The sequence below is a fragment of the Talaromyces stipitatus genome, genomic scaffold (assembly GCF_000003125.1).
Source record: "Talaromyces stipitatus ATCC 10500 scf_1105507295527 genomic scaffold, whole genome shotgun sequence".
In the NCBI taxonomy this organism is placed as follows: domain Eukaryota; kingdom Fungi; phylum Ascomycota; class Eurotiomycetes; order Eurotiales; family Trichocomaceae; genus Talaromyces; species Talaromyces stipitatus.
In genome coordinates, this window is record NW_002990114.1 from 4028985 (window position 1) to 4042713 (window position 13729).

Sequence of the window (13729 nt, forward strand, 5' to 3'; positions counted from 1 at the left end):
AATCCCCGCAGAATGTCCGCAATTTTCGAATCGTGTCAGATTGGTAATCCTCCAGTGATTAGAAATTGATTGTAGCGTCATAACTGATGAAGTTTCTTGACAGAGAGAGCTTCAGCTTTCTATATATTCACGGTACGACAACGGGGAGTTTAAACATCTTCCTTATCGGCAACTCATATATCAAGAAGTGCTGAAATACATATCGTCATGGAAAACCTCAAATTAATCCTCGTCATTGGAGGAACCGGTGCTCAAGGCCGTCCTGTCGTCAAAGGTAAGCTTCTAAGCCAGGAAACTTCACGCGAACTATGGTCTAACAATAATACGCAGCACTCTCCGAGAGCGGTCGCTACAGTGTCCGTTTATTGACTCGAAACCCAGCCTCAGATCAAGCTAAGGAACTAGCTGCTTTGCCAAACGTGACGCTGCTTCAAGGTTCCCAGGATAGTCAAAAAGATCTCCACGCCGCATTCACTGGTGTATATGGCGCATGGGTGAACCTTGATGGCTTCACCATAGGGGAAAAAAGCGAGATTTTCTATGGTATTCGGGCATACGAAATCGCTCGTCATCACGGTGTCAAGCACTACGTCTTTGCGAACATTGACTACGCTCTTCGAAAAGCTGGGTGGGACGAGCAGTATCATTGCGGACATAACGACGCTAAGGGGCGTGTTGGTGATCTGATCTTGAGTCACGGCCAATCGACCATGAAAACTTCACTTCTGACCACAGGGCCATACATGGATATGCTCTACGATGGAATGTTCGTTCCTAAGGAGCAAGCTGATGGCTCGTTTGTCTGGGAGAACCCTGCGTGTAGGTTCTTGTTCCTTGCATCGATATAGCTGATTATTTCAGGAATAGACTGACAAGATGAACTTGACAGCGGACGGTAAAATCCCTCTAATTGCATTGGACGATATTGGAGTCTACAGTCTGTGGATGTTTGACAACCCATCCGAGTCCGCAGGCCTGGACCTCGAAGTTGCGACAGATCAAGTGAGCTTTGCTGAGATCGCGGAGACTTTTACGAGAGTGACGGGCAAGAAAGGTGTGCATAAGTGCGTGTCACTAGAGGAGTACCTAGTAAAAGCCGAACTGTATCCAGGAGCTTATTCAAATTGGGCTGTCAAGCCGGATGTGCCTCGCGACGAGTCGTTCATGACCTGGCGTGAGAACTTCTCGTCTTGGTGGCGCTATTGGAGCGAGGGCAAAGGCGCAACTCGTGACATGGCTTTCCTTGACCGGATTCACGCCTCACGCATTCCTAGCCTGGAAGCGTGGATGAGAGTCAAGAGTTACGACGGGCGACCACAGTCTGTTCTGAAGGATCTTCATGAGCTGAGGAAGAATCAGGGACCTTAGTGACGAGTGGGTAACCTCGTTGCTGGGATGAGGTGCACGTTAGCTTGAGAACCTGGCAAATAGAACATAACCATTGATTCGTTATCTCAATCAAGTATATAGGTAGCTATTCGAGGACCCTTCTTTGGGATAGAACCTAAAGAAAATTGGATTGGCGTGTTGCACGACGATACTCAAACTGGAATCGATGTCCTCAACACAACCTTTACATCCTTCATGGGTGAATTGTCGTTGGAAATACAGTAAAACCTGGCTATAACGAAAGGAAGGCCTCTTTATATTAATTCTGATATCAGCTTGAGTTACTTTAATTTGGAAATGAAAAACAATATTACCATCAATAGTGAAATAGATTAATAACTGGAGTGCCCATCGTTCTAAAATTAAAGCTTTTCCGGATATACTGTCTTAGGTCCTGTGAGGCCTCCTATTCGTTATAAGCAGGTTTTACTATAACGATGATTAAAGCCCCTCAGGGCCGCCAGTGCCCGCAAATGTCCGCAAAGACTCCCAACATAAACTATACCAGTACCATCACCATCCTATGACGTCCCACGCTCTTGCTTCGTGCTTCTCCTGCCGTCGCAGTAAGCGTCGCTGCGATAAATCCCTCCCATCATGCCAGCTTTGCATTCGGAAGGGCTTGAAGTGTAACTATCCCCACCGCCGTGGCCAACGTTCACCCTCGCCCCCTCACAGTTCTCGTGGGTCAGAAACTGCCACTGATTCCGATTCTTCTACATTTTCTTCATTTGCTGTGACTTCTGCCATTAGTTTTCTTGCACCAGATCTGTTCCGACAAGCTCGTTTGGAAATTCCTCGCCTCAGGTTGGATATCCCCGACGATGTTACTTCCCATTTGGGTGACAGCCAGCAGGTGCGCGAGACAGCCAACAATTTTTTCCAGATGACATGGATGCCCATAATCAGTAGGAAGTACTATCTAGCTGCTGTACTCAATCCGTTATCTCCTTCGCGACGCTCGACCGCTTTACTTGCTCTATGCATGAAGTTGTGCTGTTTACGAGTTGAAGGCGCAGAGAGGAATTCATTATATCGATTAGTCAAAAAATTCTACTCCGAAGTGGAGAGTACAGAAGGCTTGTGTGTCCAAATCCTCCAAGCGGGCATATTTATTGCAGTTTTTGAAATCGGCGATGCTATCTACCCTGCGGCATATTTGACAGTGGGTGCATGTGCTCGTTATGGCGTCGCCATGGGCCTGGACAAGATCAATAAAGACAGGATGGGCGACGCTCATAATTTTTCAGCACCGTGGATGGAGATCGAAGAGAGGCGCAGGGCTTGGTGGGCAGTCTTGATCTTGGACCGGTTCGTCACCTTTCACATTAATATTTTGGCTACAAGGAGGAGCTCCGGAATTCAGCATGATCCTTTCAGGTTTAATGCTTTTTCAAATACAGATTCCTGAACGTCGCAAACCCTTGTCGGGCCTTAGCGACAGAAGATCCCACATTTGAAGATTTCCTCCCTGTGGATGATGACCAATTCTATGACGCGGTGAGAAAACTTGCTCTCTTAATTTCTGAGCGAGTAATAGCCTTTGTCTAACAAGAAACTACAGTAGAACTTGGCTGCAACGAGCAGAACCCCTCCCAAGATTTAAGTCGATATACCCAGAAATGAGTGTGATATAGAGGTGAAGGGCACTCCAAATCAATTTTAGCATTAATATTTGGGATGCCCTTCAGCTCCATATTAATGTAATCCAATCCAAGATCAGTGTGAATATGGAGAGGCCTTTATCGCTAAATCAAACTCACTTCTGGGTATATTGAATTAGGTCTTGAGAGGGATTCTGTTTGTTATACCCAAGTTCTTCTGTATACTCAGACCTCACAACCAGAGAATGCGGTCCCCATATCCCAGGGGTTTATATTCAAGATCGGCCACTTCGGCAGACTAGCCCAGGCGACATACCTTATCAGCCAGGTTCTTTATACAATCAGATCCGATTCTGCAGTAAATGATTATTTCAACGGAAGCGGCAGCTTGTCTGCGGATATGGGACAACTATGTCGCACTCTTGAAGCTCTGGTTCGCGCCAACGAGATGGAAATTACACTCCGGAGGTTGACCTTTTGCTGCCAGAGCTTGGTTGCTTACAGGTAAGTAATACTGAGACCTATTATTCCACCGATAAAAAAAGATAACCGTTCAAGTAGTGGCATTTTTCTCCTCCAACAGCATTTGTGGCAGCGGTTGAAGGTAAAATCCACACAGGAGGCACAGCAGCATACATTTATCGAGACTCGAATTGCCATTGATACGCTTTGCCGAATTGCATCAGCACTGCAGGAGAGATCTAATATGGTAGATCTACTGCAGGGACAATGCACCTTTTTCCTCGTAAATATCGTCTATCAAGGAGTTTCAGCGCTTATGACCATTGGGCAAGGAAATCCATCGGCAGAGATCAGGGAGAGCATCGATACGTTAAGCTATTTGCTTGGGAATATACGAAGCCGTTGGCCACTTGCTGGTAAGGTCCTTGCTAAGGAGGGTTCAAAGTGATTGATTTCTAATATTAGTGAAGGTGTGTACAAGAGCATTCTCGACGCAAAAGCGGCTGTGTTGGCCGCAGAAGCAATATAGCTATGAGTTACATGCTGTAGAAGGAAAGAGAGTAGATTAGGCATATGGTTGTTTGACTTATACAACAGAGTCTAGCTATAACGAAAAGGAGGCCTTCTTCATACCTATACTAATCTCAGTTTTGATTACTTTGATATAAAACTGAGAACCATCTCAATTATCAATCAACACCACAATACCATGATATATTGATTTCATCGTGAACCACCCAGGTTCTGTAAAAGCCACTTGGAAACAAACAACCCTATGCCATCATATAATCAAAAATCTAGCGTCTTTGTAATGACTCAACCAAAGAGTTACGTGTACCTCGGTAACTGGACATGCAATCATCAATTTGCTGATTACCAACTAATATCGGCGTTTTATTACTGCAGATAATTAAGACTAATACTCATTAGGAGAGTGCACATGAGAGTGCACATTTAACTTTTTAGCGAAGACTGCGCCTGTTTTGAGCGCTATATTCATTACAAATCAGTATACGACAAATGTATTATTTATAATCAGAGTCTTGGCGATTGGTAACATTCTTGATGCTTCTAGCCACTCGTTGCTCTCATCGGCGTCCAGCTCTGGCCAATCTTTCCAAGTATTTTGCTGGCTAGTCCGTTATCTCTTGACTAGTTATGATTCAGGCACTCCATATGTATTAGTATTAATTTTCAAAAGCTAGCAGATGGCTACGCCTAGCTTGCACAAGTTGCGGGAATGCTTGCGGCAATGTCCGCTTTATGCCCGCTTCATGTATGATGCCTCAGTTACTACGTAGGTAGGCTTGCCTTCTGATCACCCATTACCAACATCGGCTGCACTTAAAATCAGTATCATCCTTCCTCTCGAGAGTAGCGCCCCACACACTTACATTCGAATCCGCAATTGCATCTATTCTGCTCAAATTACCTCTCCCCGTTATCCCTCAAAGACAAAGACATCAAGACACACCCATGGCTCCCAGCAAGAGATCCATCCTAATTACAGGGTACGTAAACTGTGATATACATATCTCCATGCAAGTCGAAGCTTACTTCAGATAGCTGCTCGCAAGGCGGAGCGGGAAATGCGTTGGCATTGGAGTTTGCGGCGCAAGGCCTACGGGTCTTCGCGACTGCTCGTTCCCTCAACTCGATGAGTAATCTGTCAGAGAAGGGAATCGAGACTCTGGTCCTGGACGTCACTGTACCGGAGAGTATTCTAGCCCTGAAAGAAGAGATTGTCAAACGCACAGGCGGTACCCTCGACATTCTATACAACAACGCTGGGTCCAGTGAGTTCTCTTAATGAGCCTTGCAACCTTTTTGATTCCAGCGGGTACTAAACAATACCACAGTGTACGAGGCTCCGGCCTTGGAAGCTGATCGCAGTCAGGTCCGGAAAATGTTCGATGCCAACATATTCGGTCTATTTGATATGGTGACGGCATTCACGCCTCTGCTAATCGCCGCAGCGCCCGATTCTAAAACAGCTCCCACAATCGTCAACGTTGCATCAATACTCGCCCGACTTCCATTCCCATTCGCGTCCGCATACAACGCAAGCAAGGCCGCAGTATCCGCTTACTCAGATACCCTGCGAGTGGAACTCAGCCCCCTAGGCATCCGAGTAGTCACTTTATTCATGGGTGAAGTTTCGACCAAACTTCGGTCTGCGAATAATATCAGCTTCGGACCCGAGAGTCTCTACGCCGATGTTGAGGTAAAGGTCAAGGAGAGGACGGAGCAGAGTGCCAAAGTCTCTATGACACCAGATGTCTTTGCCAAACAGGTTGTCCCCAAGGTCCTGGCTAACAATAATGCCAACTATCTCTGGAAAGGCACAAATGCTTTCATTGTATGGTTGCTCGCTGCCGTTGGTCCTCGGAAAGTCTTCGACTCGACTGTGATGGGGCCTGTAGGGTTTGGTGATAAGAACGTGATCAAACGGATATATGATCGCGGACAGCGGCTTGTTGAGAAGTCATGAAGGGGTGAGGGAGACTGATGGATGTTATGTGCTACTTTGAAGTAATATTAATATGTTAATTGTTCTAACCCTGCAAACTTGAAAGTTGAATGTCGAAACATTTATATCCCGAATTAAGACCAAAATAGTTGGAGTTAAGTAAAGATCACGCTAAGCCCAGAAAAGCCAAAGAGATGTAACACGACCCCGCTATCGGAGGCTACTAGTTCCAAACAGGGAAAGCGTTGTCATTTGAAGGGCGCGCTCGGTACAAAGCGGATATTGACCAATCAGATCAAGCAAGTCACAAGACTCAGCCAAAAAGAGTAAGAACAGAGGTCATGGATGACTCTTCTTCTTCTTCAAGAGTCTCTCCCCACGTTAGGCGAGGAATTATCTCCTTACTTTTTCTGTTCATCAGTATATAGTCAAAAAAGCGGTTGAAGCACCTTGGTTGATTAGAAATCTGGTCTTCAAGCGAGACGGGTCCCCGGCCGGTTCATTGACTCATCTGATCTACTCTTCTCTTTCTACTTGCCATTTTATTCCCTATCCAGCCAGTCTTTTCGGTCGATTCTCTATGACGATATATTTTTGACTTCCTGCAGTCCATTGGTGCTGAGCATCTGTTTGGCTACGTTGTCGGCATCGCCCACATAACTCTTACTCATCAGCTGAACACATTCGACGATCCAATCGGTCTGACCGTTACATACCTGAAGACCGTTAGCACCATTCACATTCTCCCAATTGCTGACAACCCCCATTGCCAATACAAATGGAATACTTTGACTTTGAAGGGGCATCTTTCGCCTCGAACAATGTGCAAGACGACGACGTTGCATCATGTTGCCAAGAACTCGACGAAGCAGAAGCTGTCGAGAACTATGAGTCGTTGTTCTTTGATAAGAACTTCCAGCTGCATCCCGACTCGGGGCTGACAGCTGACCATGTCGATAACCTGCATGATCAGGAACTGGACCCCCAGCCTCCGGTGGAAGACCCAGTTGTGACCGAGCCGTCTTCTGGCTCACAGTATCCCATGTTCCGATCTCCACTGCCCTGTGATTTCTGTCGGCAAATGGGGTTCAATTGCTTTCTCATACAGAGAGGCGTCTTAAAGAACGGCTGTACCTGCTGCGTTTCACTTTATCGAGAGTGCAGCTTCACACACGAAAAAACGCCTGGCAAGTATCTACATACTCTGCAACCAGTGGGTGAAGACGACGTCACATCCACCGGTGGACTTACTGGAAGGCGAGCATTGAAATCTTTAGGGTCAAGTAAATTCGATCATCTCGAATCTCGTGGCCGAAAGAGTGGTGCTCGCTTCTCTCGTGACGCTGTTAGAATCTTGAAGAATTGGCTCTCAGAGCACTATCAACACCCTTACCCTAACGAAGCAGAGAAGGATGCTCTCAAGGAACGTACCGGTCTCAAGAGAAGTCAGATAGCCAATTGGCTCGCAAATGCTCGTCGTCGGGGCAAAGTCTTACCATCTACACGCAGTAGTTCGCCTACTCCAGGTGCTGTTGATATACCCGGATCTACACACATCTCGTCAGCATCATCAACAACATCGACATCGTCGTCATCCACTCTTGAATATGCACTGATGACGCCTTTGGAGCGATGGAAGCACTCTCCTCCCGAACACGAAGCTGCCGCCACCAGTGATATTATCCGAGCTATGGCCAACGCCTCTCTTCCGCCTCCGTCACCGTCACATGCCCAGCAGCCGCAGCAGCAAGGCTACTATGCTCCTCCTACGATGTCTGGACACGGCCGGTCTCTTTCCCGGAAGACAGGCTCCAGCAATGACTCGGGCTCGTTGTTCCAGGCACCGTCAGTGAGCAGTTATGAGACGGAGAACAAATCATCAATTTCTGACTACTCGTTTGCCTCCGCCTTTTCACATCGTTCTTCTCAACTTTCGTTCAACTCGGCGGACCGGAAAGAACGACGTCGGCGCCGTAAGCAGATGCCACCAGTTCCCGCTTTCGACCGACAACCTGCTCGCGGAGCTCGTATCTTCCAGTGTACGTTCTGTACTGATTCTTTCCCTGCGAAATATGACTGGCAACGTCATGAGAAGTCAGTACACTTAGCTCTGGAGAAATGGACTTGCGCACCACGCGGAGGGGTGATAACTACCTCCGACGGAATGAAAGCATGTGCCTTTTGTAGAACACGTAACCCGACCGAAGGACACTTGGAAACACATAACTATCTGACATGCCAAGAAAAAACGGTTCAAGAGCGGACGTTCTATCGCAAGGATCATCTAAACCAGCATTTGCGATTGATGCATGAGGTCAAATATGACTCGTCAATGGATCAATGGCGGAGCACAACAAACGAAATCAAGTCACGATGCGGCTTGTGCGATACCAACTTTACCACTTGGAAAGACCGTGTTGATCACATAGCGCAGCACTTCAAGAACGGAGCAGACATGTCGCAGTGGAAAGGTGACTGGGGGTTCGAGCCATATGTCCAGCGCCTTGTTGAAAATGCTACACCCCCATACCTTATTGCAAGCGAGCGAGCAGGCCTCGGTCAGGATAAAACGCCTGGAATAAGCCACACGGTTAAGACCACCCGTTCGTTCGTGGGGTCTTCATCGGTCTCCCTACCAGTACCTACGGATGAAACATCCTTTACACGACTCGAAAATGAACTCAAAGCATTCATCGGTGGCCAATTTTTGGATGGTAACACGCCTACTGATAAACAGATTCAAGATCAAGCTCGTATGATCGTATATGGCTCCAATGATCCATGGAACCAAACATGCGCCGATAATGTGGTTTGGCTAAGTGTGCTGAAGCGAGACTGTGGCATGGAGGACCTTCCTGGCTTAGAAAACATCAAGCTAGAAGATTTGGGAATGCAGCCTCCTTTCGCAGGTCGCATGCAGCATCCTCCTCTCGAGACGAACAGTCTCGTTGCTGGCAATGTGCGCCATTCCTGGTTCAGCACCGCCAGCCTTGGAAGCGCCGCAATCTCGGCATCGGGGCTGCAAAGCCCAGCCTTTGTTTCGAGCAGTGGCTTCCAATCGGCTGCTCACAGCATGCCTGGAAGTCTTGCAGGAAGCTTTTCCGGCAGCATCGGAGTATCATCTGCTGGCCCTTCATCTGCTATACCTGGTCTATCGAGCGGATGGAGCAGTAACTTCTCTGTGGGCGAACAGTCATCATCCGACTGGACAGGTTCCGTTGCATATGCGGATCCTATAGCACAGTCCAACTTTGATCTTGAGCTGTTGCTGCAATTGAACGATCCGCAGTCTCAAGGCATGGGTATCGATGCTCCTATTTTCGATATGGAAGTGTTGACTTCTCAGGCTGAAATGATGCCACCAGTAGCGTCTGCCCTTGGTAAAGAGCCACAATCATTTGATCCTCTGTCGACAGCAATGATGACAACGGCATCCGAGACGCGACCAATTTCTATCCCCACAACCACTGCTGCTGGTAATACTGTGGGTATGGACTCATACTTCGAGCCCTCGTTCTCATCCCAGCCGGGGTATAATTGAATTTGAAGAAACGTTTGGCGTTTAGGTTTTGATTTTCATCTGTGATTTTGCATTTAATGATCTGTTAGTTATTGCACATGTTTTGGAAAAGATTGAGCAAACGATAGAAAGGGGGAATGATATACAAATCCTTAAAAAGGGGTGTACATACTTAACCTTTCAAAATAAATGACCTACCCAACTCTGGCGGACGGCACATGTATGTAAGTACTAATCAGCCGTGTAAACCATCAGGCTGTAAGCCAGGGTAATATACCCAATAAGTCCGATGTAATACAAGAACCCAATATTAAACGCCCTGCGAATGACGACCCATAAGATCCACACGTTGAGTGACTCTGTCTAGGCTGGTAAGCAGGTATGTGTGGTCCAAATGGTGTTCGTCAACCGTAGGGCGCGAGGCGTAGACGTTCCTAATCTAGTAATCTATTTGACTTTGACACACCTGCAATTATTGGCGTAGTTCGCCATTGTACTTGTGAGGCTATTGCTGAGTAGCGTGTTTGTAACATTCCATCAGAATAAGTAATTTATTTTTACCTTACTAGTACATAGCTAGGAACACACCAATCAACTTGGATACTTTGACTTGAATTGGGATATAACCTAATTGGAAACATGATGACTACTCAAAGTAGTCGATGGAATTAAGATGGAAAGAACTGTCCAATTACAAAATAGTACCCATGTTAACATGCACAGCCTTAATCTGTGAATAAGCTTCGAGACCAGCTTCACCCAATTCGCGGCCAATACCGGATTGCTTAACGCCGCCAAAGGGGACGCGGGGGTCACTGTCCTGAGAACTATTGATCCATACCATACCAGCCTCAATCTCGGCTGCGACACGATGACCACGCTGGATATCGCGTGTAAACACAGATGCACCCAGCCCATAAGTAGTATCATTGGCGCGAGCGATGACTTCCTCTTCAGTCTCAAAGGAGGCGATGACAACAACGGGGCCGAAGATCTCTTCCTTGCAGATGCGCATAGAGTCGTTGACGTTGGTGAATACGGTGGGGGCAATGAAGAATCCCTTGTTGAAGTCGGTGTTTCCGCCTTCCTCGCGATAGGGGCCTCCACCGGTGAGAACTGTGGCACCTTCAGATTTGCCAATGTCGATGTAGCTTAGGATACGTTCGTATTGGGCACGAGTAACCTGTGGGCCTTGGAAGGTTGATTCGTCCCATTGGTTGCCGACCTTGGAGGTGCTCTTTACAGCCTCTTTGTATTTCTCAATGAAAGTATTATAGATCTCCTTTTGAACGAAGATACGTGATGTCGCCGTGCAGATTTGGCCCTGGTTAGACATGATACCTGCATGTGACCACTTGACTGCTTGTTCCAGATCACAGTCACTGAAAACGAGAAGCGGGGATTTACCACCGGTCTCCAGGGTAATGTTCTTCAACGTTGCGGACGCCATCTTCATAATCTGTCGTCCAGTGGCGGTTGAACCAGTAAAGGCAATCTTGTCGACGAGGGGATGCTCAACGAGAGCAGCACCAGCCTCGCGACCGTATCCATTGACGACGTTGACAACACCGGGTGGGAAACCGGCCTCCTTGATCAATTGTCCGAGGACTAGCGCGCTTAATGGAGTCTGTTCGGCAGGTTTCAGAACGACGGTGTTACCACAAGCCAGAGCAGGACCTAATTTCCAAGCTGCCATTGAAAGGGGGTAGTTCCATGGGATGATCTGACCGACAACACCAATGGGCTGGCGCAGAGTGTATGCGAATTTTTCGGGAGCTGTGTTGATGGTCTGGCCGTACGTCTTATCAGCCCAGCCGCTGTAATAACGTAGAGCGAGGGACACCTCGCCCAAATCCTCGTTCAGAGCGACTGAGTACGGTTTTCCATTATCCCACGAATCGATTGTGGCCAGAGTCTCTCGCTTCTCATCGACTAGATCGGCTAAGCGGGCTATTAGACGACCGCGGTCTGTGGCCGCCAGTTTCTTCCAGGATGGATCTTTGAGAGCGGCATGGGCAGCTCGGACTGCACGATCGACATCTTCGGCGCTGGCTGCGTGGATAGTGGCAATCTCCTTTTCAGTGCTAGAAGAGTCAACTTAGCTGCTTTTTCCCTTTCGGGAAGTGAAGATAAAGCTACTCACGCTGGGTCAATAGAAGTGATTGTCCCACCATTGCCCTTGACAAACTCGTTGTTGATGAAAAGACCTGTTGGCTGTGTGTACTTTAGGCCATTGGGGGCAGTGATCTCTACAGAGAGATCCGACATCTTGACGGTGGAAGAGCTTGCAGAAGGATTGACGAAGGGTCGACGTGCAGAAACGCAGAAACCACGAGAGGGATAAAGAAAAGAAGGAGAGGAGATTGGTTGAGATGGAAGACGGTAGTAGTGCGATACCGTTCTTATACGAAGAACTGCTCGAACGGAGCTCCAGTCAGGAAGCAAACGACCCCGCATGAGATCACTCTGTAGCTATCACAGCCCACGGACACGGAAACGATCTCAGAATGGTTAAAAACGCGCGGTCTTCAGTAGGCCCAATGGAAGCATCCACATCAAAAAAAAAAACCATTTTGCGATAAGACAAGGCAGAATGATCTCATTGGAAGCTGAGGCCGGGGGAGCTGATAGTGCCGCATTGGGAAGGTGTTCGCGACGCTCTCTAAGAGCACGAGGGGCTTTTACTGCCTGTTCGGGCTTAGCTTTCTTTCCAGAAGAAGTATCAAGAATGGCCAGACAGGCTCATCTTTTTCTTTTTCTTTTTTTGGTGACTGTAGATAGACTATAAAATAAGCATGATGATAATCTCCGAATGTTGGACAATGGCATTCATGCAGCAGAGATTGGAATTCTTCAAGGTTCCCCCTGGTCATGCTGGGCCGGACTGGAATCAGGAATGTGGGAGCATTATGATTAATCAGCCCAGAACATCCCAACGGTTTGGAATAATAACTATTATCTCCAAGGATTATCTTATCATCTTAACCGCCAGTAAATGTCTATACTGATTATTCAACAGTCGCTGAGATGGATATATCAAGCTGACACGCTGATTGGTGGGGGCTCTCGCGGATTGACATGTGATAATGCCTTCGTTCCTAAATTGTCCGCCGAGTCTTCAAATTTGTTTCAAGACACAAGCATGTTTTCTGACGTGCAACCTGACAATGTCTGTTAACAACTGGGACTGCTCTCTACGTCTTTACTTACGCTGTCCACAGTATGCTCCCCACCGCTCTTCGACGACGCCTAGATCGCTTAAATAATCTCCAGTCGACTTTCCTCGCTCCGCTGGAGCAAGTCGACTCAAACCAATACTCCAGCCAGGGACTCACTTGCACTCCTGAACTGGACTTCGGTCATGATATATCTAGAGGCACTTCGTCGCGACCGACGTCTGCAGGCAGTAAAGGATCAACGGTATCTGTCTCAGTCAATGCTTCCGGCACTTCAACACCCGAGTTGGATACCTTGACAACCTACGAGAGTGACTCCGGTCTTCGATGGAATAGAGTGGTACCTGGTATATTTATTCCTACTCGCACACTCGTTCCCAATGTTGACATTTCTTTGGTGTAGCATTCTCATTGCTCCGAAATGCTGGTTTCGAGGCTCAGCAGCCAAACTCGGACGCTCGCCTCGTCCGGAGTTTGTTTATCGACGGCGTAGGCTACCTTCTTGAAGCACTACCTTCAGATTTGACTGACGACGAGGCGCGTTCGATCCGCGATCGACTTCCGGATCCTTTAAGAGCGCAAGTTGAGAAAATTCCTGCCTCGCCCTCACAGAATAATCCCGTCCCGCCGTCCTATTTACACCGTGTAATCGCAACTTTGATTGTGTATGGATTTATATTTGCACAACTCATTCTCCCGTATGTAAAAGTGCTACTGAATTCCATATATACATACGAGCGGAAATATCGTGTCACCGAGAGAATTCTCGCTGCTGCATTGGAAAGTGCGGATGGGGTAGGAAAAGGCGCTGGTAATATCGGCTCGATGCTGATGACATTGAGTGAGGGGAGACTATTCACGGGATTGTGTACCTTAACGGCGTGGACTATTGAATCTGTTGCTGGCGGTGTATACGATGGAGTCAACGAGGGACTTGTTGTCTTAGGCGCGACTCATCGGGGGTCCGAAATAGTGCAGCAGAAGCCTTCGTAGACGTTATTGTAGAAGTAATGATTAATGATATTAATAGAAGCTGGTCTCGCATGAAGCCTCTTGTGAACAAACCGATCGTCCCATGAAGATAGAAAGCTGGAGTCAAGTTGATAGT

The 13729-nt window shown here is 47.5% G+C and overlaps 6 protein-coding genes across 6 annotated transcripts; 5 read left to right on the plus strand and 1 right to left on the minus strand.

The window, feature by feature from the left end:
• Positions 1–207: 207 nt before the first annotated feature.
• On the plus strand, positions 208–1368 carry TSTA_095030 (uncharacterized protein; the record flags this gene model as incomplete). The annotated part of the gene is made up of 3 exons (XM_002479175.1): positions 208–274; positions 331–819; positions 890–1368. 3 exons carry the CDS (start codon positions 208–210, stop codon positions 1366–1368), a joined length of 1035 nt encoding a protein of 344 aa, XP_002479220.1.
• A 544-nt stretch (positions 1369–1912) lies between these two features.
• Positions 1913–3903, plus strand: TSTA_095040 (uncharacterized protein; the record flags this gene model as incomplete). Its single annotated transcript, XM_002479176.1, has 4 exons — positions 1913–2700; positions 2793–2889; positions 3223–3497; positions 3555–3903. The coding sequence occupies 4 exons, from the start codon at positions 1913–1915 to the stop codon at positions 3901–3903; spliced, it is 1509 nt and encodes a 502-aa protein (XP_002479221.1).
• A 1028-nt stretch (positions 3904–4931) lies between these two features.
• On the plus strand, positions 4932–5946 carry TSTA_095050 (short-chain dehydrogenases/reductase, putative; the record flags this gene model as incomplete). The annotated part of the gene is made up of 3 exons (XM_002479177.1): positions 4932–4966; positions 5022–5251; positions 5315–5946. The coding sequence occupies 3 exons, from the start codon at positions 4932–4934 to the stop codon at positions 5944–5946; spliced, it is 897 nt and encodes a 298-aa protein (XP_002479222.1).
• A 757-nt stretch (positions 5947–6703) lies between these two features.
• Positions 6704–9466, plus strand: TSTA_095060 (homeobox and C2H2 transcription factor, putative; the record flags this gene model as incomplete). The annotated part of the gene is made up of 2 exons (XM_002479178.1): positions 6704–7011; positions 7090–9466. 2 exons carry the CDS (start codon positions 6704–6706, stop codon positions 9464–9466), a joined length of 2685 nt encoding a protein of 894 aa, XP_002479223.1.
• Positions 9467–10131: 665 nt separating this feature from the next.
• TSTA_095070 (aldehyde dehydrogenase ALDH) lies at positions 10132–11713 on the minus strand (the record flags this gene model as incomplete). The annotated part of the gene is made up of 2 exons (XM_002479179.1): positions 10132–11529; positions 11589–11713. The coding sequence occupies 2 exons, from the start codon at positions 11711–11713 to the stop codon at positions 10137–10139; spliced, it is 1518 nt and encodes a 505-aa protein (XP_002479224.1). The 3' UTR covers positions 10132–10136.
• A 954-nt stretch (positions 11714–12667) lies between these two features.
• TSTA_095080 (uncharacterized protein) lies at positions 12668–13614 on the plus strand (the record flags this gene model as incomplete). The annotated part of the gene is made up of 2 exons (XM_002479180.1): positions 12668–12968; positions 13025–13614. The coding sequence occupies 2 exons, from the start codon at positions 12668–12670 to the stop codon at positions 13612–13614; spliced, it is 891 nt and encodes a 296-aa protein (XP_002479225.1).
• Positions 13615–13729: the final 115 nt, after the last annotated feature.